At 48.0% G+C, this 23815-nt stretch overlaps 1 protein-coding gene across 2 annotated transcripts in view; it reads left to right on the top strand.

The window, feature by feature from the left end:
• The window catches only part of SLIT3 (slit guidance ligand 3), a 620113-nt gene that overhangs the window by 470292 nt on the left and 126006 nt on the right, over positions 1–23815 (top strand). For both annotated transcript variants that reach the window (XM_029218173.1, XM_029218174.1), the window contains 3 exons: positions 5824–5965; positions 16325–16396; positions 21295–21366. In XM_029218173.1, the coding sequence (XP_029074006.1) occupies positions 5824–5965; positions 16325–16396; positions 21295–21366 (286 nt within the window). The remainder of the gene's footprint in view (positions 1–5823; positions 5966–16324; positions 16397–21294; positions 21367–23815) is intronic.

Below are 23815 nucleotides of genomic sequence, written 5' to 3'. Positions count from 1 at the left end.
TATTTCCACGCGCTCACGAGGCCAGTTGATTTTCCAACTCTCCACACTCTACTGGGTGAAGTCCTCTTTAAAGACAGAAGGAAACAACGGCTCTAATGCAAGAGTGTCCAGCCATCTCCAGGGTAGCTGACACAATACATGTCTCACCCCTGAGCCTCCTTTCCTGCTTCCTGAGATTCCAAGGCTTTGATGGTTTTCCACTTCATGGCAATAGAGAGGCATGGTGGGTGTCTTTTTGGCAGAGGAGATGGTAGAAGAGCCCTTCTATTATGGGAATAATAATAATGGATCTACGACAGGGGTTTTATGAGGATCAAGTGAGGTGATATATACAAAGCACGCAATGCAGTGCATAGGAAACATCCTATAAACGTTAGCTACTATTATGAGAATGATGGTCATTATTAGATTGGCCACGACTGTGTCCACGGGCAGGTACACTCCTCTCTCAGGGCTTCTGTTTCCCCCACCATCTCCATGGCCCTCTCCGGGTCTGGAGCTCGGTGACCTCCGCCCCACTTACCTGGGCAGACAAGTTAGAGCCTTTGGCTTTCAGGGTGATGATCATTCCCATCTGCCAATGAGCAGAAGAACAAAGATGGGGTCAGAGCTGGGCAGTCATCATATCCCCGGTCACCTCTCCATCTTTCTTCTTTCTCAGACCCGGAGGGAGAATTGTGCAGTCAGCAGAGGGAGGATAATTGGTACAATGTCCATGCTGGTGACCACAGGCACTTGCCCTGTGAGAGGTCTAGCTGGGAACACGTTCCTGCCCTCTCGCTCGTTGACGGCCCCCTGGGCTGGGAAGCAGCTCCCTTGATGACCAGTAAGAGCGGGAAGGGCCAGCACCTCCGTTCCCCCCAAGCTCTGCTCTGCCCTCCCTCCAGACATCAGGCCACAGTCCAGGGAGTCTTAGGAGACATCTGAAGGGAGGCTGGGCATCTCAGCTACCTCCTTTTTAGGCACAGAGGTGGCTTTGGCTCCAGATTGAAATTCCAGAGCTGCAGTGATTAAGGAAAGGTGAGATGGGCCCCCAGAAGAGAGACAGGTACTCGGCCCACATCCCCATCTCCCTACTCTGATCAGGACATCCTTCCACCCCAGGGCAGTAGCATTTTAGCACTGGGAATGGAAGAGTTCTGAGAGCAGAGAACTTGGGCACTTGTTTTATTTTATTTTATTTTTTTTGCGGTACGTGGGCCTCTCACTGTTGTGGCCTCTCCCGTTGCGGAGCACAGGCTCTGGACGCGCAGGCTCAGCGGCCATGGCTCACGGGCCCAGCCGCTCCGCGGCATGTGGGATCTTCCCGGACCGGGGCACGAACCCGTGTCCCCTGCATCGGCAGGCGGACTCTCAACCACTGCACCACCAGGGAAGCCCCTGGGCACTTATTTTAAAATGAAGAAAGGAAGAACAAGCCCACATGCACTCCTAAGTTTATAAGAGAACGTCTTAGAAAGTACATGACAGGGGGTCTGCTTGCTGGTTCATCAATGCGCTCTGATTTAAGGCCCTTGCTGTGCCAGGGAGAAGAGGCAGTGGTACCAGCCGGCAGGCTCCCTCGAGGACCATGAGGATACCTAGCCCCCCTGAGAACGCATTATACAACAGGGACACACACGTGCATGCAGGTAGGCACACACCTAGAGAGACCCTTTCCATCAAGGAGGCGCAGAGACTCCTTCTACCCCAGTATAAAAACTCTGCTCGCGTTCCTCTCTTCTTCCTAGCTTGTAGTCATAGAATTTTCTGGGTAGAAAGGTAGGTGTTTCCTCGCTTTGTCCCCCTTGGAAATCTACTGTCTCCTGCGTCACTCTCTTTAGCCTCAATGTGTGTGGACAGGAAAGGCTGGGAGGGATGGATTTGCTGACAGAGGTCGACAGAGGACCTAGGACACCTGACCTGTGCAGGTGAGCTAGGCTCAGAGGGGGCCTCAGGGGACAGGACAGATGGCCTTTGCTGTGATAGAAAGACCTGAGCTTCAGTCATGAGAGTCCTGTCTACCCATTTCCACTCCGTTTCCCCACTCTGAGGCTGATGCTATGGACCAGTGCCCAGGGCACTCAGAACTCAGGGCACCTCCCCTCACGGTCCTACCAGAAGAATCGTTCACCTCCGTAGCTTGGTGGCATTCAGTCCCCATGTCTCTAAGGCTTCTGGGGCAATTTCATTCATGTATTCATCCTCTCACTCACCCAAGGTGTGTTTATTGAGTGTTTTGTGCCAGGCCCTCTTTTAGGCACTGAGAATATAATAGTGAATAAGACAGAAAAGGTCACTGACCTTGTAGAACTTATATGCTAGTCTCACTCTGTCCAGAGACAGAAAGCAAAGGGGAAGGACTCCCACCACACAGGACTCAGAGACCCAGAGGGAAATAGGCTTGGTTCCTCCAGCATTGATTAAGGGGGAATGTTGCCAGGGAAAACAAACTCATCTTTCAACCCCGGCTTAAACCTGAAGTGTTTTGTTTCAACCAGAGGGTAGCATCCTTGCCATGTGTGAATACCTAGCTGGGGAGCTGCCAGCCCGGGATGCTGACAGAGACTATAATTACTGTTGTTTCTCTCTGCGTAATAAAAGGTGTCGTTAGTGACCTGGTTAAGGAAGCTTTTCAAATCCTATTTGGCCTTGACAACATCCTTTGCAATGTAGCACACCCTTTCTTCCAAATCAGAGCCACCCTGTGAAAGACACAGCTCGTTCCCAGAGGGACTCAAGGCTGCAGCCTGGGTCTGGTTGAAACAGAATTCATTTCAGCACAGAAGTCAGAAGGGGTACCTTTGAAGAAACTCCATTTCAGAACTTTCTGTTGCCCGTGTGAGCCCTAAAACATAATGCCTTTCTTCCGCTCTTTTCTGACACACCCCATTAAGTAATATTTTGGCAGATCAAAAGAGGGATGGCCTTCTGATACCCTGTGCCTCAGTGGATGGAAAGACAAGTGCTCAGGCTCAGGGAGCCCCTGATGCTTCCCATCCAGTAAGGTGCGGGATGTGGCGTGTCTCCCTGGCTGGTCAGGCACCGGAGCCCCTTGATATTCAGGGCCAGGCATGGCAGTTTTCTTTGGGGAGCACCATCTACACTTCAAAAGCCCTGACGCCTGCAGTCCTGGCGCTCCCAGCCTCCTTGGGAGGATGCAGGTGAGGGGACGCGAGCCCTGCCCACTGTAGATCCTCTTTGCCACCTGCAAAGAGATGCAGCAGAGGAGGGAAAGCTTTTAGGTGCCTTCTGATCCTTCTGCTTCCATTTTTCTGAAGAACAGCAGTCGATCTCTAGACCCAGAAAGGACTTCAGAAGTCACGCAGTCCAAACTTCACCAAGATGGCAGCAGTAAAACTCGGGGGCAGGGGTACTGTGACTTGCCTGAGGTCTTGTAGACAATTCGTGGCAGAGCCAGACCCATTATTAATAATAACAACAACAGGACTTCCCTGGTGGTCCAGTGGTTAAGGCTCCATGCTTCCACCACAGGGGGCGAGGGTTCGATCCCTGGTCTGGGAAGTTCCGTGTTCCGCATGGTGCAGCCAAAAAATAATGATAATAATAATAACAACAAAAACAATAACAAATAACACGACTAAGCGCTAACTCTTTGCCAATGCCCCTTCTAAATATTGATATTTTACATGCATTAATTTCCTTTGCCTTAGCAATAAAGCCATGCTATGAAGTAAGTATTGTCGTTTTCCCCATTTTACAGGTAGGGAAAACTGAGGCACGGGGACATAAGGATGACAGGATAGAACCAGGGTTCAAATTGAGCCAGTGGGACTCCAGAGCCCACACTCTTGGCCACAACAGTCTCATTCCTGATCTGAGGTTCTTACAGGCTGGCTCTCTGGGGTTGTCATTTTCTCAGAAATGTAAAAACTTGCCCAGTTTGGAACAAAGCCAGCATCACCTCTCTCTCAGAGAATGTTCCACTTAGGAATTTTAATGTAAGTTGTCATCTCTCTGGCATTTTCCATGGTCTCTGTTAGATCCACTAGTGTGACACTGGAGAGTTTGAAGTCCTTGTACCCTAGACAAGAATATTTGCTCGAATGTTCCACTTAAGAGGATGTTTTTAAATTGTGTGTGTGTGTGTGTGTGTGTGTGTGTGTGTGTGTGTGTGTGTGTGAGAAAGTGAGGCCAAGGGAAGTAAGAATCTTTGGTCACTGGGTTGCACTTTCTGGCAAAGTAAATGTTCCAAATTAAGCCATAGGCATCGATTTGAGTCTTGCAGAAGGACCACCCCCAAGTACAGGGACTGTTGAACGTGGAGAGGGGAACCTCTGCTTTAAGGCTCACTCACTGTCCAAACGAGGACTTGCCCCAGGCCCGATCAGTCCTCTGATTCTACCACTGTAGCTAGACTCGCTCTGGCTTCCCAGCCTCAGCCTCTCCAGGGGCCAAACCAAAATCATCTTTGCCTACAGATATTTTCCATGCTTCACATTTAATCTCTCTCCAAGAGTCCCCAGCCAGACGGTCCATGTCTGAGCAGTGAGGATGTTTGCAGAGTTAGCCTGAGTTTGGTCTCAGCCCATGGCCCTTTGCTCAGGGAGGTGGATCTGGAAAGACATTGAAATCATCCCTGCTAGCTGGATCCCCAGGAATGGGATAAGGTCCTGAGAAGGCCATTGGGTTGAGTTTACCTTTTGGACCACAGTGTCCACAGTTGAAAGACTAACCACAGGTTTGCGATTCTTACCTTACTTTGAAGAAACAGTCATAGCTGTTATACAGTGTCTTTAAGATGTTTGAATTTACTTCTGTTAGCAATTTGGTGTGACCACCAGAGAAAGGGATTAAGATTCTTATGACTCTTTGAATCTTGAGTTAGTTTGCTAATATGTTTATCTTCATTCAGCTTTCTAAATAAGCTCCTTCCTTGCCATTTTCTTGGGTTTTTTACCACTTTGTGATAAATTCATATGGGTTCTCACCTCAAACAAAACTAAGACTCCGGGCTTCCCTGGTGGCACAGTGGTTGAGAGTCCGCCTGCCGATGCAGGGGACACGGGTTCGTGCCCCGGTCCGGGAAGATCCCACATCCCGCGGAGCAGCTGGGCCCGTGAGCCATGGCCGCTGAGCCTGCACGTCTGGAGCCTGGGCTCCGCAACGGGAGAGGCCACAGCAGTGAGAGGCCCGCGTACCGCAAAAAAACAAAAACAAACAAACAAACAAAAACTAAGATTCCAAAATATGTAGTAACTTATTCACTTTTTTTCTAATGAGATAAGTTTTATCTGCATGTTCTTTGGACATAAATGCTGTTTGAAAAGGCCTTGGATGTCGCTGTTGATGGCTCTGTTGACACTTGGGCAACATCAGTGCCCCAAGTGAGGAAATTCTGTCACCTTTTCTCTTCCCACTTGGTTTTGATAGTGATTTCCAGCCACTTGAGAAAGAAATGAAGGTGTGTCTACATGTGGTATCCAAGCCCCAGATAAAAGCCCAAAACCCTGGAATGTCATTCAGACATTGGACTCCCTGAAAAAGTAGTCCCAGTGTATGCTCTTTGCATACCAGTGGCATATCTTCATGTGTGATTGATTCTGAGAGCAACTCTGTCTCTGAAAGACTAAGGATGAGGGGATGACAGAGCAAGTGGAACAATCTAGAAATGGTCAGGTCACGGGTAGACTCTCTCCTCTTGGCTGAATGTTTAGCCAGCGGCAGCTGTGTCTCCCAGCTGAGGGCCGATGTTAGCTGGTGATGATTTTTCAGGTAGCTGATCAGGTAACGCTGCCTCCTTGGGAAGCTGGTTAAGGGACACAAAAGCCCAGGCGGTTGCTGACACTGACATGAATTGACCACTGTGTTCTGATCCCACAGGCCCGCACTCAGAGCCTCCATCCTGCAATGCCAACTCCATCTCCTGCCCTTCAGCCTGCACTTGCAGTAATAACATCGTGGACTGTCGAGGGAAGGGCTTGATGGAGATCCCCGCCAACTTGCCAGAGGGCATCGTTGAAATGTAAGTGCCTGTCTGCCGCCCTCTGTCCCTGGCGAGTTCGCCTCTTGGTCTCAACCAGTCCCATACAGGCTGGTGGCATGCTGGGCTGTTAGAGCTGACTGTTGAAAGCACTCAGCAATCTCTTTGCTCTCTTTCCAGGCTTTCCCAGGTATGATGGCTCAGGGGTCAAGAGCATAGATTCTAGAGCACAGTCAGCAAATGACAGCCCATGGGCCAAGTATGTCCACCACCTATTTTTGTAAATAAAGTTTTATTGGAACACAGCCACACCCATTCATTTATGTATTGCCTATGGCTGTTCTTGTAGGGCATTACTGAATAGTTGTGACAAAGGAACTTACAGCCCACCAAGCCTAATATATCTTCTGTCTGGCCCTTTGCAGTAAAGGTTGGCCAGTCCCTGCCCTAGAGTCACCCCGGGATTATATCCTGGCTCTACCATGTACTAGCTGTTTGTGATTATGGGCAAAACAATTGCTCTCCCTCGTCTCTAGTATTCTCGTTTATAGTAATGTGATAATTATAGTATTACTGAACGGGTCATTGTGAAAACTAAATGAAATACCACATGTAAAGCACTTAATATAGCCCTTGACAGAAGGGCAAGCCTTCTATAAAATGGTGGTGGAGGAGGAAAGTATAGAAATAATGAACTGATTTCACAGCTACTATTACTGAGCAAGAGACTGAGCTCTTAATCATTTCAAATCAGATTTTTGTCGTCTAGATTAGAGCTTTAGGTAATGAGACAAGATTGTGTGTGTCTATGTGTGTGCACAGGTATCCAAAACTCCAGTAAAATTTGTTTGTCCCCGTAGCTTAATCTTGTCCACTCTTCTCTCATATGTTAGAAAATGGCCAGTGTCTCATTCTGGATTGAGTAGAGGGTCAGTGAACATTGACCTGAAGGTCACTCTTTACATGACAATAACTGTTTTCATTTCTACCTTCATCTTTAGATGGCTTTATTAAACACATGATTAGATGGAACCCCCCCAACTAGAAACATCATTAGATAAAATCCCTCCAAATAAAAGATATTGTATACATTTCCCTCACCTCTCTGCTGCATCGTCTCCTCTCCCTACTCTCCCTCCCCCTCCCCCTCCTCTCCTTCCTCCTCCTCCCTTTTCCCCTCCCCCCTTCCTCTTTCTCCTCTTATGCATGCCCTTCTGTTCCCAATGCATTCCAATAGATGACCTTGACCCTTTCATTCATTCATGCATTCATTCAACAAACATCTATTGTGAGCCCACTGTGGTCCAATCATTGTTCTGTGCTTAGGGAGCAGCAGTGAACAAAACAGACCAAATTTCTGCCTTTATGGTGCTTGCATTCTAGTTGAGGGAACAGTGCAACAAACAATAAACAGAACAAAGTGAATTAGATATTATGTTAGAAGATGGTAGGTTCGGTGGAGAAAAATAAAGAAGTGAGTGAGAGAAAAAGCAAGTGGCTATCTGGAGGGGAGTATTGCAAATAGAGGGGACAGCATGCACAAAGGCCCTGAGGTAGGACTGTGCCTGGTATACCAGAAGGCCAGAGTGGCTGGAATGGAGAAAACACAAGGAAGAGTGTCAGGGAATGAGGTCAGAGGGGTAATGAGGGGCCGGATCATTTTAATGACTTTGGTTTCACCCTGATTGAGATGAGAAGAAGCATATAACTTACAACAGGGGAGCCTTTGTTTCTTCTTTCTTCAGTTGCTTTGTCAGCTTTTCTCTGATTCCCTTTCAAACATTCTTCCCCAGCCCCAGTGGACACAACGCATGCCTCCACACCCTTCCCACAGGCAGCAGCTAGCCAGCCACGTGTGTTCTTTTGGCCCTGAAATCCACATCTTCTGTACCTTCCTCCACCTTCACTCAGCCGTCAGTCTTCTTTTAGCAAAAACCAACAGTGAATTCCCTTTGCGCTTTACTGTGACTCGCCTTCACTCTTTGTGGTCCCTTGCTCTAGCCTTGGAGAGCCCTTCCTTCCTGGGACTTCACTTAGACCTCACACCTGTCCCACCCATCCCCACCCCCTGCCCTTCGTCCCCCATTTCACCCTACACCTGTCCCTCCTCTCTGCCTTTTCTGTACCGTTCCCCCATCTCTTTTTCTCCCTCCCTTGATCCACCCCCCTCTTCTTTCCCTCTCTGCACCCACAGTCTTCCCACCCTCCTCCCCAGCCCAGTCTCTTTCTCTGCCCATTTAACCCTGTGCTCCTCATTACAAGAGCCATCCCCTCTATCCATGCCAGGGTAGGACTCTGGGCCTCCCAACAAGGGTGTCAAGACAGAATTCCTGCCAACATTCATCTCATTTCAGATTCCCATAGCACCTTGCTTTCTTTCTCTGCCCCGCCTTGTTCCTTTCCCCTTCCATCTGCCAGTTTTTATCTTTTCTCTTTGGCAACCACAGACCTTCCGCTGACCAGGTCTCAGACCACAGCCGTCCCCACGCCTGCCCTGATTCAGGAGCTCGGGCCTGCCCACCCGCCTCTCCCACTCTACATCCCTATACCTCCAGCCTGGGCCTCACGGGCACACAGCTCAGGTGTCTGGGGGAGAGAAATTACAGACGTCCCCACTGGAGATGCGACCCATGGAGGCCAGACCATACCTGGGCCATTGGGCTCACACCTGGACATTGAATTTTAAAAGGAACGTTAAGCTAGACTAGTTATTTCTGAAAGGCTGTCTGATTATTACTGAGTTTTTCCTTAAATGAGGTCAAGTAAGAATAACAAGAACAGGGCTTCCCTGGTTGCGCAGGGGTTGAGAGTTCGCCTGCCGATGCAGGGGACACGGGTTCGTGCCCTGGTCCGGGAGGATCCCACATGCCGCGGAGCGGCTGGGACCGTGAGCCATGGCCACTGAGCCTGCGCGTCCGGAGCCTGTGCTCCGCAACGGGAGAGGCCACAGCAGTGAGAGGCCCGCGTACCGCAAAAAAAAAAAAAAAAGAATAACAAGAACAATGTGATATTTTTGCATTGAGCAAAAATATTCCATTTCAAGAAGTGTCCTTTATTTTAAATTTCTAGACTTCCTTACTCTGTTATCATTGTTGTTAAAAATACTCTTCATTTTATAAAATGATGGCCACTGAAGGATGAGTATGTGTGTGTAATATAAATATGTGTTTAATCATATGTGTAATTATTATTATATAATTATAAATATAAGTCTATATATAAATGTTATGTATAATAGACAGACAGAGATTGCCTTAATTGACAAAATAAGAGGTCTGTAACCACCTAGCCTATGAAATCTAGAAGTCTGGGAATGGCCAACCTAGCTAGAGTACTTCTAAAAATAAGCAGCCACAAACAACAAGCACGGTCTTAAGAGTGTAGACCGTGAATTCAGGCAGACCCACCTTTTAGCTCTGCCCTGCCTTTCAGCCATTGGCAAATAACGTTTCTGAGCCTTGGTTTACTCAACTGAAAAATTCAGAGGCTAGTGGTACCGTCTCAATGGTTTGTGTGAAAGTGAAATGAATATGTGCTGTCATCTGCTTAGTAGTGGGTCTGGCACGTAGGATATACTATGTTAGCAGTGACTGGTATTATTTTACTACAACTGCGGCTACTACTACCACCACTTTTACATTAGGCGTGGTGAGAAAGGTTGGAAACCACATCACGGGAGCTGAAGCTACCTGCGTAAGATCCCTCCATAAAGCTCCGTCAGTTCTTTGAAGATTACGGTTGAGAGAACAGGTTCAAGAATTAGGCTAGACGCTTGCATTGTGAATTGAGCCTGGCAATAGCTCATGTTCATGCAAATGTATGCAGACATGGAAATAAGGCTGCCCCTGCTGACCGGGCACACACGACCCACCAGACAGATTGCCTAGAACTTCTCTTGCTGTGTTTGCCTCATTCTCCTCTGTGATAAAATAAAGCTGAGGCGTTAAAGCAGATGAGGCAAGATTCTCTGGTTATATACTGGGAGAGGTGACATGTAAGAGAGACCTTTGCAGAGGAAACCTGTTTGTTCCTTAAGGCAACGAAGCTCGTGCCTGGGGATCTGTGTGATGGCCTAAAAGTCTTTTTTTTTTTTTTTTTTTTTTTCGGTACGCGGGCATCTCACTGCTGTGGCCTCTCCCGTTGCGGAGCACAGGCTCCGGACGCGCAGGCTCAGCGGCCATGGCTCACGGTCCCAGCCGCTCCGCGGCATGTGGGATCTTCCCGGACCGGGGCACGAACCCGTGTCCCCTGCATCGGCAGGCGAACCCTTAACCACTGCGCCACCAGGGAAGCCCCTACAAGTCTTTTGAGCAGTTAAAATTCATCCTCTTATCAATGAGAGAAGACCAGCAGGTGGGGGAGGTTGAAAGATGAGAAAGAGGGAGCAGAGAGTAGAAACTGTAGTATGCACCCCAAGATGCACAGGAAGTGTCTGATTTATCATCCCAAAGACATCTGAACATGACTTCTCTTTTTACCATCAAGAATTCCACCTCATGTCCATAGCCACCTATATAACCCAGATTTCTCCTTCTCTTTAGCGTCGCTTTGCACCACATCTGGTTCTCTGTTCCCTATATGTGCAATCCTTAGCTGGTAGTGATGCTGTTGAACCTTGGGAGGGGTTCTGCACACCCCAACATTCAGGGGAAGGAAGGTCTATCTCTCATGCAAAGCAATCTGGCAGACTCTTTTAGATTTTTTTCAAAGCCAAAGCAGCTCAGAGAAGTGTGCACTGGTCTCCCTGAATAGCAGAGCCAATTCCTCTAAAAACAGCTTTCTTCCAGAGAACCCACAGTGAGACAGTTCACTGCAGATTTTCCTCAAAACTGAGCTCCCACCAACAGCACTGTTCTTGCTGCTCCGTGTCGTTTCTCTGAACCCGATCCAGCCTCCAGCAGGGATAGATTCTGGGAAGAGCCAGAGGCCCACACGTTCTTCTGTTCTGTGGTCTTCGTTCCGCCCTCCTGGCCTCAGGGCTCGAGAGGGGCCATCTGTACCTAGAACCTCATCTTCATCTCTGTCCCATCTTCTTCCATTTTTGCTCTATACCTCCACATAGTGTCATCCCGAGTCTCATGCCCTTGGCTATAACAGGTAAATTTAGTTGCCAGAGAAAGGTTGTGGATGGACTTAAACGTCAAATCATAAATCAGAAGCATCTAGGGGAAAAGGTAGCCCCATTTTCCACCTAGCCTCACTTCAACCCCATTGTTTATCTGGGGTGGGGAGATAAACAATGGTTTATCTGCTAAACAAAGCAAATATGCCCGCATCATACTGGTCACCAGGGACATTTTTAAAAAGAGAGAAAAGTTTAAAAAAAAAGCAGCCAGCAGAGCAAAAGGGCCGGAGGGCTCTGGAAATCATCAACATCCGGGATTCTTTTCCTTTTTTAAAAAAATTGAAGTATAGTTGACTTACAATATTGTGTTAATTTCTGCTGTACAGCAAAGTGACTCAGTTTTACACATATATACGTTCTTTTTTTATATTCTTTTCCATTATGGTTTATCCCAGGATATTGAATGTAGTTCCCTGTGCTTTACAGTAGGACCTTGTTGTTTATCCATTCTAAATGTAATAGTTTGCATTTACCGACCCCAAATTCCCAGTCCATCTCTCTCCCTCCCCACCTCTCCCTTGGCAACCACAAGTCCGTTCTGTATGTCTGTGAGTCTGTTTCTGACCTGTAGATAGGTTCACGTGTGCCATATTTTAGGTTCCACATGTAAGTGATATCACATGGTATTTGTCTTTCTCTTTCTGACTTATTTCACTTAGTGTGATAATCTCTAGCTGCAACCACATTGCTGCAAATGGCATTATTTTGTTCTTTTTTATGGCTGAGTAATATTCCATTGTATATACATACCACATCTTCTTCTGAGGACACGAGGTTTCTGGGGGGCTGCCATGTGGAAGGAGGGGGGATGGGGTGGGTTGGGGGCAGGTGGGATAAAGGTGAAGCTGATCAGGTAGCAGAATAATTAAGAACAGAGCCTTGTGGTAGATAGTCCTGGGTTTGGATCCCGGTTCTGCCTCTTTGGGTACCTTTCTTAACATCTCATGTTTCACTTAGTTCCCATCTTTGCAAAATGGGGCTCATCGTCCCTACTAGAGATTCTCCATGAAGACTAAATAATATAACCTAACTGCATAGAAAGTTAGCACAACGTTTGAAAGCTCCTAAGTGGAATCTAAAAGGAAAAAGCTTGTGCACATGTCACATATGTGACATGATAGAATGCTTTAGTCTCAAGTTCTCATTTTTTTCTAAGTTGACGACAAAGATTTGTCTGCTGGAGGCATCTGGGAATATGCATATAATAAGAAGAGCAAATCTGGCTCTGTGTCTGCACCTCTGTTTTCTGTAAGCAATGCCAGGTGCTCTGCAAAGCTGGTTAGGAATGACTCATGTCACATATGCCCACATGCCTCAGCTCTGTTGTTATTGTATTAGTGATACTACTTGCTTTGTAGTATTGTTGAAGGAATAAAATGAGCCAGTGTGTGAAGAGCACGGTGTCTGATATATAGAAAGCCCTCAATAAATGGTAGACGTCCACCATTATTGCAACCAATATTCGAATCCAGCTCCAGAAACTCTTTATCAGGTGACTTGCTGCCATGGCCCTGCACTAGCTATGCCCCTGCCAGTCCCTCTGGCATCACGTTGACTTATGTATTGCTAGAAATATATTGTGTTCAGTCGCGTGTTTGCGAATGACAGATCATTAAGGAAGCACTGAGGAACTAGGGCAAATCAATACAGAACGCAAATGGCTGAAACCCCCATCAGATGTTCGCATTGTTTCTGCCAGTGCCGGAAGACGCTCAGATGTTTGATTTGTATGTTTGTTTTTATGCTAGTTCTGTTAAATCAGTTTGCAGCCTGAAGAATGTTTGCCAAAGAAAGACACATGTGCCAGTTAAGAGAGACCAAAGACAGTCGCTGGCTTCAGACACATCCCTAAATGTGACAGTTTTTGCTGATGCTAAAGCTGCTTTTTGTCCTTCACACTGAATTTTTGTCACTGGGAGTATGGATATTTGCATGCTTGTTCCAAGCCATGTAAAACCCACCAGAGGCTGCTGCTGTGTAGAGCCTGTGTGTGTGCCCACACACGTGCGTGTGCACACACACCCCAGACTTCCTTCCTTGACCGAGGAGCAGTTTTCTGAGTATAAGTGGGCAATGACTAAAGGAATAGAGGTGCCTCCGCAGCAAACGGTATTCAGCGAAGCTCAGTGACTGAGACTGCAGGCTTTCCAATTGGCTGAACTTGAGTTTGAGTCCCTGCTGTAGCTCTTCCTGGCTTTGTGAATATGGACAAGTGACTTAACATCCCTGAGCCTCGATGTTCTCATGTTTAAAGTGGGAGTAGTGATAACAAACAGGGTCTGCCTCAGAGAGGTGTCAATACTAACTTAGATGTACGGTGCAAAGCTCTTAGTCTGATGCCTGACTTACAAGTACAAGCTGATACTGTTATTATCCTCACCCTTGCCTTAACTTTACATCTGAAGTACACTGACAAGCTCTAATGCCCCCTGGGGCAAGGCTAACCCACATCATGTCCTGGCCTTGGCATCCTGTAAGGGTGTTGCATGTCCAGCGGGTACCCACAGCAGCATAAGAGGCAGAGAGACTGCAGAAATAAAGACCATCCCCAGAGTGTGCAAGGGTAGAGCGTACCGGATACACAGCAACGTCCCTGCCAGGGTTAACAGGCTAAGATGGGAATTCTTTGTTCTTTGTTCAAAGCCACACCTTTGCACTCTATTTGCATATTTTGTACATATATTGTTATATATATGTGTGTGTGTGTGTATATATATATACACACACATGCATCTATATTCCATCTTCCCTCAACTCCTACAGCCTTTTTACAACATACCTACTTCTGCAGAGACTGCATGATGTCTCAGAATGAGTACTGGGGTCTTCACCCCTTAAACTTTTCTGGGACTTTGGGAAAGCTATTTTAGTATATGGACTTCACTTTCTCTGTTTTCAAAAAATAGAGAAGGCAGTGCATCCAATGGACGGAAGGAGAAAGATGCCACTTCCGCCACTTATTAGCTCTGGCACTTCGGATAGGCTCTTTGATCCATGTAGGTTTTATTTTCCTCGTCCACAAAGTAGGGCCAACACAGCTTGCCTCAGAAGTGTAAGGATTCACAGAGACAATAGACCTAAACCAACTCGATTCCATAAAGGACAACACTTCTTGTTATGTTAGCAATAAAATCTGGTTCTGTGATGGACCGTCTTGGGCTGGTCTCTATCACCAGATTATTAAACTCCTTGGGGATAGGTATCACATCCTACTCACTGTTTCATCCTTCCCTTAGCTCTTGCACCCATTGCTAAAGTGGACGTTATTCGTTATGAACTGCACGGTCAGCCAGCTGACCTGACGAGCTTGGGCTCTTGGCCTGCAGCTGGGAGCAGTGCAGAAACTGAGGGGATTGCCATCGTTACAGACAGTGGCTCTCTCCAGAGGCATCCTCCAGCCGCAATCCTCCTGCCAAAATGGCAGGTGAACCCCAGGATTCCTGGAGAGCATTTGCCACCCGACTGGCAGCCCCAGAGGTTCACAGAGCTGCTGCCTTGGCTGAGAAATCCCTGAACTCTGCTCAGCTGGAAAATGAGAATGTCCTTGGAACTTCTCAGTCAAGGCAGCCTGCCCGGGTCTGCTGCCTCTGTGGGTGGCTATATCCAGGAGCCCGCAGCCTCTGCGACCTTGTGGCATGCTTTTTTGGCTCAACACAGGCCAACCAGGCCGCTGTCCAGCCAGCCTATGCCCACGTGCTTGACAGAGCACACTCCCCGGCCCCTCCGGCCCCAAAGAGGCTCTCTTAATAGACCGTGGCAGCCTCATTTGTAGACTCGATTCATCTGGCAGCCAAGAATGATCTGTCCTGATGCTCCCTCTCTCCTCTCACCCACGCTTCCTCTTTCTCCACCCCCCTCACCCCCTTCCTTCGGCCTGGAGAGTGATTTGTCTGTGTTATGGGTAGGCCTGACAAACCATTCCACATTAGCAGCTGAGATGTTGTTTGAAATGGGAAAATTGCTGGCAAACTGCTCCATTAGTGGTTCCAGTAACAAATACTCTCTTTCCCCCAATGAAGATGAGATTGCAGAGGCACAAATTAATACAACTGTCTCCCCTCTTCTGCAGCAGGGATTACTCTTCAAGATGAATTCATCCCAGCCAGAAGTGTGCATCCTCTAGATGGAGCCTCCAAGGGAGCCAGTTCCTCCCATGTCTGCCTTGTGCTCCCCTCAGCCCTCCCCTTGCACACACACACACACACACACACACACACACACCATACACACACACTTTTTTGTGTCTTCCCAGCAGAGGGTTTGGGGATCATCCATGCCAAATGAGGAAGTGATGAAAAGATCCACACCTCGGAGAGACGGGAGATGTGGACCAGGCCACCATTCATCACCTCTAATAGAGGACCCCGCCTTCTGCTCATGCCTGTTTCCCACCACACCTGTTCTTGGCGACGGGAAGTCATTTGATAGATGAAAGAATGAAGAATGAAAAGGCTTGCTCACTCTCCATGCTCCTTCTCTTCCAAGGAAGCTCTGGGCCCTGAGCCTGCAGCATCTCTTGTTCTTTCCAGAGTAATAGGAGAGAGAGCAATTCAGCAAAGTCCGTAAGGCCATAAAGCTACAGATTGTAGCAGCAACCCAGGGGAGTGATCCATTCGGGGCCCCTGGGGCCCTCAGGATATCAGGGAGCCAGTTTGATGAATGTCAGGCTGGGAGCCTAGAGACTTGAAGGCTATTTCTTCATCATATTAGAACAGCCGATTGAAAAACCCAGAAACAAATACTGAATCGTTAGGTTGTACACCTGAAACTAAAGGTATATGTCAGTTATACCTCCACTACAAAAAGGAAAAGCCCAGAAATGCAGTCTCTGCCTGTACTGCACCCCAGCAGCAGGATGGTGGAGGTTTTCACTGAATGGTGACATGCTTCCAGAACAGGTAGGCATTGCTATCTGTCCATCTGTCTTTACTCTTCCTTCTCTTTATCCCTGTGACTTTTTCAGCATTCTGGTTACTTCCTACAGCATTTTCTGAAGATGACAGCTGCCTCCCAAAGACAACTTATCGTAAACGAGAACCAAATATGCTCAAGGAGAAGACATCTTTTCTAGCTTTCTCCCAGGGGTAGCAGACCCTGAGCTGGCTGCCCCACACACCAGAACCCCAGTCTCTGGCTTTCGGACGGTGTTTACCAAGTCTCCCTCCTCTAAGAATGTATGCCACGTGATGGGAGAGACCATCCTGTCCTCAAGGCCCCCAGCAACCATTTGTTGATGGGTGGATGGTTAATCGACTCTTTTCTGCTCTGTTTCTCAGACGCCTGGAACAGAACTCCATCAAATCCATCCCTGCTGGAGCCTTCACCCAATACAAGAAACTGAAGCGAATGTGAGTCTCCCCTGGAGAGAAATGGGCCCAAATGTTTTCAGTTCGGGGGGCACTATGTGTAGTGGGCAGCCTGCCCAGATGAGAGGCTGCGTCACAATCCTCAGGAGAGTGCAGTGTCAGACCTGGAATGGCTCCCAAGACGGGGAGGTGAGACCAGGGTGCTGCATTCAGATGGGGCGGTGTATGGGTTTAGGCACCTCAGATCTAAGGGCGACTCCAACTAGAGTGAAGTAAAATTATCTGGGTGGGAGGTGGGGCTGTGTCAGCCTAAAACAATCCCATCTCACCAGTTGATTGTCCCCTGGTTTGGGGGATGCGGACCTCAAGTAGGAGCTTCAGTAGAGATGTGGCCGTTTCCCTATATCATCCTACAGCACCGTCACCAGCATCCCTACCACCATGCACGCATTCATCTAACAAATTCTTAGCCAATGTCCACCAGGAACAAAGAACTGTGCTGGGATCTGTGGGTAGAGGGTGAACTAAAACGAAGTCTCCTCTGATGGAGCTTGCGTATTTGAGTGGGAGGGCACAGAAATAAAACCAAGTAAATGTCAGAAACTGACCAGTACTAGAAAGTAAAACAAAAGAAGGGAAGGGACTAGAGATTGATGGAGGGGTGGTCTCTAGATGGGTTGACCCATGAAGGCCTCCGTGTGCAAGCGACCTGAATGAAGGAAGGGAGTGAGTCTAGAGGAGTTCTCAGGGACATATGCATGGATGGTTTGCAGAATAGAGAGGAGGAACAGAGTGAATGAAGAGAAAGTGGTGGGGATTGTGCTGGAGACGTAGATAAGGGCCAGCTCCCGTGGGCTCTTTAGACCATGGTAAGGACTTTCTAATCTTTCTAAGTGAGATAAGAAGCCTTGGAACCTCCCTTGCCCATATGATGATCCCCAGCATGGCCATTACCACCATATCCAATACCACGCCATCACTGCAGCCTATCGGTACCTGCTGACATCAACACTGCAGTGTACCTTCCCTACTCCATTGACAGCATCTGAGCCTCACGGCCCTCATCCCTGCCATCGTGGTAACGTCATCAGCACCACCCCTCCCCATCACGTGACCACCCTGAGCACTGATCTGTGAGTCACTCAGAGCGGGGTGCTCTGAAGGGAGGCTAGTAGGATTCAGAAACAACCCAGCCATTGCCATCACAGATATTAAGAGCCTAGCAGGGAGGCTCCTGTCCCTTTTCCAGGCTAAGAAATCATTTATTATAGCCCAGTAATCACGATGCTGCTTTCATTGCGCTTGCCTACTCCCTCTGGCCCCCCACACAGAGAAAAGAGAGGGGGCAGGTAGAAATATGCATGGACTTGGGTTTTGTTCCCTTCCACCGCGGGCTGATTCATCGGTTTCCCTTGAGTAGGAGGGCCTGCATTAAAGAGGTTAAGTGTCTGCTTGCTCCGTTTATGTTAAAAATAAACATCCCTGCGAAACAGTGGCATTGGTACGCTTTACCCTCAGATCTTAGGAAGCCAACTTCCCATCTCCCTGGAAATCCACGCCAAACAAGTTTTTCTCCTGGTACAGTTCCAGAAGTAGAAACCAACATGATGCGCCAGCCCTAAGCACATACTCCTTCCCTCCCTTTGGCAGCATTCCTGCTGGAGGAGCTGTATAAATATAGGCCTTAATATTTAAACCTTGGGCCATTAATCTCCTGGCCTCCCTGCTTCTCCAGCTCTCTCTCCATATGCACCCCCCCAATTCATTTTTAAAGCCCAGCTTGATTATGCAGCCAGATAGTAATTTCAGTGAAAAATGACAAGTTCAGTCACTGCCCCAACCTATATCTCTTACATGATTTAAGTGACTGCTCTAATTTTTTGTGAAGTCCAGGTAATTTAGAGTGTGACTATGTTTTACTGTCCTTTCTCCATCCCGTTGGAGTTGCCATGATCTGTGCATTCAAAATTCATAAGATCTTCTCCGTCACGACCTGGGAAGTAAATTTCATTTTTGATCACTTCTGATGCTATTGATATTTACTATGATGCCCTTTCCCCCCCCCAACCAAGGGGATGGCGGTAGGGAAGAGAGACCACTTAAAATTTTTTCTGACTAACAGAACTTCAGAAACCCAGACTGAAGTGCAAGGGCTTTGGAGAAGTAGGGTCCCTGGTGAAAACGGAATTTAAAACCCTAAGGGTGAACTCCTCCTAGGTATATGTGACCAGTTTATCTCTAATATCTCACAGAAAAAAGTTTTCCCTCAGCTATGAGTGAACCTCATCCTCTTCTTATCTCCAATGACAAAAAGAAAAAAAAATTTTCCTTGATTGAATGTTGAATGGCTTTGTCCCTGAAGAGGATGAATTTCTAGAGGTCAGCTTAGTGTAAAAAAAGTACTTCCAGGTGAAAACTAGTACCAAGATAGAGGCGCCATCTGCAGGGAGAGTAGCAGACGTTAGAGAGGATGCCCCAGTCTTACAGGGTTGGTTAACCGAGAGCGCTGACACTTGAAGGCCAAACCTTCAAAGGTGTTGAGTTCTTTCCCTCCCACGTTCTAAGGTAGAGCAATATTCCACAAGTTCCACCAGTTCCTAGTGTCTCACGCTTATAATCCCCGCTTGACCCTCGTCGGCACTGGAATTTACCACCTCTCTTCTGAACTGTATGCAAAGGCCACTTCTTCTCTGCCATCCAGTTTATCAAGCCCCAGGGGACTGGGGTAGGTTTGAGACAGACCAGATTCTGAAATACTGGTCTAAAGTATGACTCAGAAACCACCTGCCTGGGAATCATCTGGAGATTTGTTACGTATGCAGATTTCTAACCCCAGTTCTCCAGAGGGCCAAATCAGACCCTCTGTGGGTGCATTTTAATAAACGCCCTAGTGAGGTTTGAGAACCACTGGTCATCGAGGGCGACCCAAACACCAGGAGTCAGCTCTGGGACCACCTGAGCGTGGAGATGGGTGGGCACTGAAGCCTTCCCCAGTCTACCTTCCTGTCCAGGGCCACCACCTTCTGCACCCATCACGGTGAAATGGAAGGGAGACTGGAGATGCCAGCTCTGTACCCAAATCGCTGTGTCCACTCACTTGTGGCTACAGATCCTTTACCTGTGGCTGCTGCTCCCTTCCTGCAGAATGAAGAACTAAGATGAAGTGACCACCAGGGTCAGTTCCCAGCTAAACTATCACTTCTCCAGTTTCCACTCCCCAGCATCTCCAAATCACGAGACTTCTCACCTTGTCCTTAGAGACGGGTGCATCCAGGAGTCTAGCTCTGAACTAAAAACGAATTTGCCCTGACAAGGCTAAAGCAGAGGGCTTCCCCACTGGTCACAGAACCTCCTCTGACACGGTAGAGGGCCAAGGACCTTGAAGGGACATCACATTAAAAATGTCAGGAAAAAAAAAAAAAAACCAAAGAAATAAACAAACGAGGCTTTCTCACTAGTCTGATCCGAGCACCGACCCTGCACGCTTGCCTGAAATGCCTTGCTAGGCAGCCAGGCTGAGGGCTAGCAAGATTAGGATAATCCGGAGCATTTGCTTGTTAAGACCCTTATACAAAAGCAGAGCTCTGAAGAAAAGGCCAGTGTAAGCTGACTAGTTTGCGAGCACAATCTGTGGATTTGTTAGAGGCGATCTCGCCTGCTAAAGGGATAAGCTCAACAGCCGTGCCTAAGAAACCTTAACCTGTGGAGTATCTTTCAACTCGCAGGTCTTGGAAACAAGGAGGGAAGGGAGCAGAGGACTAGGCAAAGATTGTTGGGCGGCCCTTTTGAAGGATAGTAGAAGGAGGAGAGAAACAGGCAGAAGGACTGAGCTTAAGAGGCTGTGGGGCTGGGGCGTCTGGCCTCGCTGGAGGCAATTGCTAAGGAATCTGCTTAGATGTTCTTGCTTCTCAATATTCCCTTCCCTCCTCCTTGTTGATCCTCCAAGACCCCAGCTCTCCCTCTTCTCCACAAAAGCAAAGACCCATTGATTTATTTTGGTAAAGAAAAGGAACCGGAGAGGTTCATTGTAGCTGGAAATTGGAGCATCTCCCCTTCCAGGGACAGGAGCCCCGAGGCTGTCCCTGAGCTAATAACTCCTAAAGAGAAGTCTCCCTCTTCAGGAAAGTGTTGTTAGCGAGACGGGTGCTCAGAAGACCCTGGGGTGCTGCAGAGTAAGCAGCCTCTGGGTCAGGGAGATTCCTCTGTGCCAACGAGGCCAGGTTAGCTGCCTTCTAACACACAGCATCCTTCTCGCTCACATTATCCCAAAGCCCTGATCATCATCGCCCTGGGCTTGTTCCCGTCTCACGAGGACCACCAGTGACAAGCCCACATCTCAAAGCCATCCCATGAGAATCTCATGATGTCTTTACATCACCCGGCCTGGAAGATGCACTGAACCAGACAGAGACTTAAGTCACTGCTCAAAACCTCCATTCAGGTCAGGAAGGAAAAGTCACTGGGGAGGTGAAATGACTCAGGATTTCTGGGGACAAAAATAAGCATTTGCCAAGGCGTGAGGCAAGAAAGTGAGGCTTACAGGAACCTTGGGCTGTGTTTGGGCAAGGCCAGCTTTTGCTTTGTTTATGCTATAATTGCTTGGTTGTGAGACCTACGATGAGACCCTAATCTAACTGGCTTCCATTTCCCACCTGCAAAGTGAAGGCTCACGTGTGCATGGCCCTATGTCAAAGTCAAGGTGCCACGAGTGAGCATTCTTTGAAAGCCAAGAAGAGTGGTACAAATACAGTGCATTTTATCATGCGGCAGTTGAACTGAATGATCCTTAAGCCCCTGCTCACACACTATGAATAAATAAATTGATTAAGTGATGAATTCATCCTCACCATTTTGCATGCCTGAAATGCTTGGTCCACACTTTAGGAACGGCCATAGCACACCTTGAGCTATGTTCTCAGAGTCTCTGGTTAATTTTTCAGAGACATCAGCAAGAATCAGATCTCGGACATCGCTCCAGACGCCTTCCAGGGTCTGAAATCGCTCACATCTCTGTAAGTGGGGAGCAAAGCGCGTAGGGTGTGGGTGGGAGCATGGGCGAGGGGGGCGTCCATATTTTTCAGGGGGTGTTTATCAAGGTTTTATGTTCCCTTACACACTTGTGTCAACCTGGTAAAAGAAACAAATATTTCTTCAGGGGAAATTGATCTTGGGGAATATTTCTACAAGCCCAAATGCATTCTTTTTATTGATTAAGTGCCCAGCAGCCTTCCTGGTTATTGGCTTCTAATTCAAATGCATCTTCTGGTCTAACCGCCCTCCCATCCCACATGCCTAGGCAGTGCTGTCCGGGGAGGTGGAGGGAGAGAGTTGTAACGTATGATTATTACCACGTGCCCATTTTACCCGTGCGTGTGACCTTGTCAAGGAAGGAGCTCATTTTCTTCCTCTGATTTGAAGCCTTTTTCTCCAGACCAACCTCATGGCTATTGTCCTGAGAAAGCATTAACCCCATCCTATAAGCCTTTCTTTTCTTTGATTTTTAAACCCTAAAGCAGCCTAGTGGATGGAACCAAAGCTGTGCGCACCAGGGGCTCAGAGACCCTCAGGGGCAGGGAAGTACAGAGCTTTGTCCTGATTTCTGCCAGTGACTCGCCCTGTGGCACAGGGACTGTCACTTGAGTCTTCTGTGCGCATTCCCTCACAGGCAAAATGGGGACGATGACACCTTTCCTGCCTGACGCACATTCATGATTACAGTCCCAACAATCATTGGCAGTACTTATTGAGCACCTACTGTGTACCTGGTACTATTCTAGGAGGCTTGCAAGTTTCACCCTCACCATGACCTAAAATATAGGATCTATCCTCTCCTGTCTTTAATGGTTGGAGAAATTGGGTGATCTAAGCTCCACACAGACAGAGGTTTTTATTTCTTTTGATCCTGGCTGAATCTCTGGCACCTCAAACAGTACCTGGCACGTAGTTATCGTGCCAAAAAAAAATGTGTTGAATAAATAAACGTAACTTATCCAAAGTCCGCGGTAACAAGCGAGAGAGGCAGGATTTAGACCCAAGCAGTCTGACTCCAGAACCGTGCTCTTGGTCCCCATGCCGTGCTGCCCTCCTGAGATGACATAAAAAGTATAAGATACAGCAAAGGTATCATCAGTTGATATTTTTTGTATTATTTGGTGACCTGCCCACCCGGGCAAGAGTGAGGATGCTCAGAGGCAAGCTGTCCGTGCTTTGTGTCTCTGTGCAACCGGTTTGTTTAATGGATAAGTGGGCAGGTAACAAGACACACATTCTTCCCCCACCTGGCCCTATCCCACTGGGAAGGGGCTGAAGACAGGGAAGTCTCTTGATTCAGTTGTGGCCTGCTGCTGGAGGAGTAAAGTAGTTTCATTTATCGGGTAGAACATCTGGCTGGGATATCAAAGACAGGATTGTGTGTGAGATCAGTGTCTGCTTATTGCGCTGAAGATCACAGAGGAGAAGGGAGAGTGGCCATCTGCCACCGCGGTCCTATCCCTGTCCCCACCCTCCTGTTCCCCTTGTCTGCTGTCCCTCTGCTGGGATCTGGGAACAGCCTGAGGATAGTGAGACGCTCCCTGTCTTGCAGGAAAAGAAATTCAAAATCTGGTTGCCAGACAGGACATTGGCATGCCACTAGGCGATTCTGAAATATATCAGGGCATTGTTTAAGTGAAGTGCCTCTCACCCCCAGTGCACGCATGTAGCCATTCAGTAGATGCCTACTGTGTACTGAGTAGCCTTATAGGCACTGAGAATGTGGCAGTGAACTGGACAGACAAGACCCTTGACCTCATGGAGCTTTGAATACCAACACACCCAATCCGAAGTCAGGAATGGCCAACGTAAAGGGCAGGAAAGCCTTTACCCCAGACCTGTTCATTCTTTATTTTTAAATTTATTTATCTTTGGCTGCGCTGGGTCTTCGCTGCTGCGCGCGGGCTTTCTCTAGTTGCGGTGAGCGGGGGCTACTCTTTGTTGCGGTGCGTGGGCTTCTCATTGCGGTGGCTTCTCTTGTTGCGGAGCACGGGCTCTAGGCACACGGGCTTCAGTAGCTGTGTCACGTAGGCTCAGTAGTTGTGGCTCGTGGGCTCTAGAGCACAGGCTCAGTAGTTGTGGCGCACGGGCTTAGTTGCTCCACGGCATGTGGGATCCTCCCGGACCGGGGCTCGAACCCGTGTCCCCTGCAGTGGCAGGCGGATTCTTAACCACTGCGCCACCAGGAAAGCCCAGAGCTGTTCATTCTTTCAACAGATATTTATTGTGTTAGATCCTATTCAGATGTCGACTCTAGGGACCCAGCCATGAGCAAGCCACATGATGTCACCACACACAGAACCTATACTCAAGGGGGCCGGTGCGGGAGGCACAGAAAATGTTTAAAATAAATAAATGTATAAGTAATATAACATGACGTAATAAAAAGGGATGAAGAAATAAAAATAGAGTGACAGGTGGTAGAAAATG

This window comes from Monodon monoceros, unplaced genomic scaffold (genome assembly GCF_005190385.1).
Source record: "Monodon monoceros isolate NGI ecotype Baffin Bay Population unplaced genomic scaffold, NGI_Narwhal_1 Super_Scaffold_12, whole genome shotgun sequence".
Taxonomy (NCBI): Eukaryota; Metazoa; Chordata; class Mammalia; order Artiodactyla; family Monodontidae; genus Monodon; species Monodon monoceros.
Note: the sequence above shows the minus strand (reverse complement) of the source record. Positions and strands in the feature narration are given on the sequence as shown.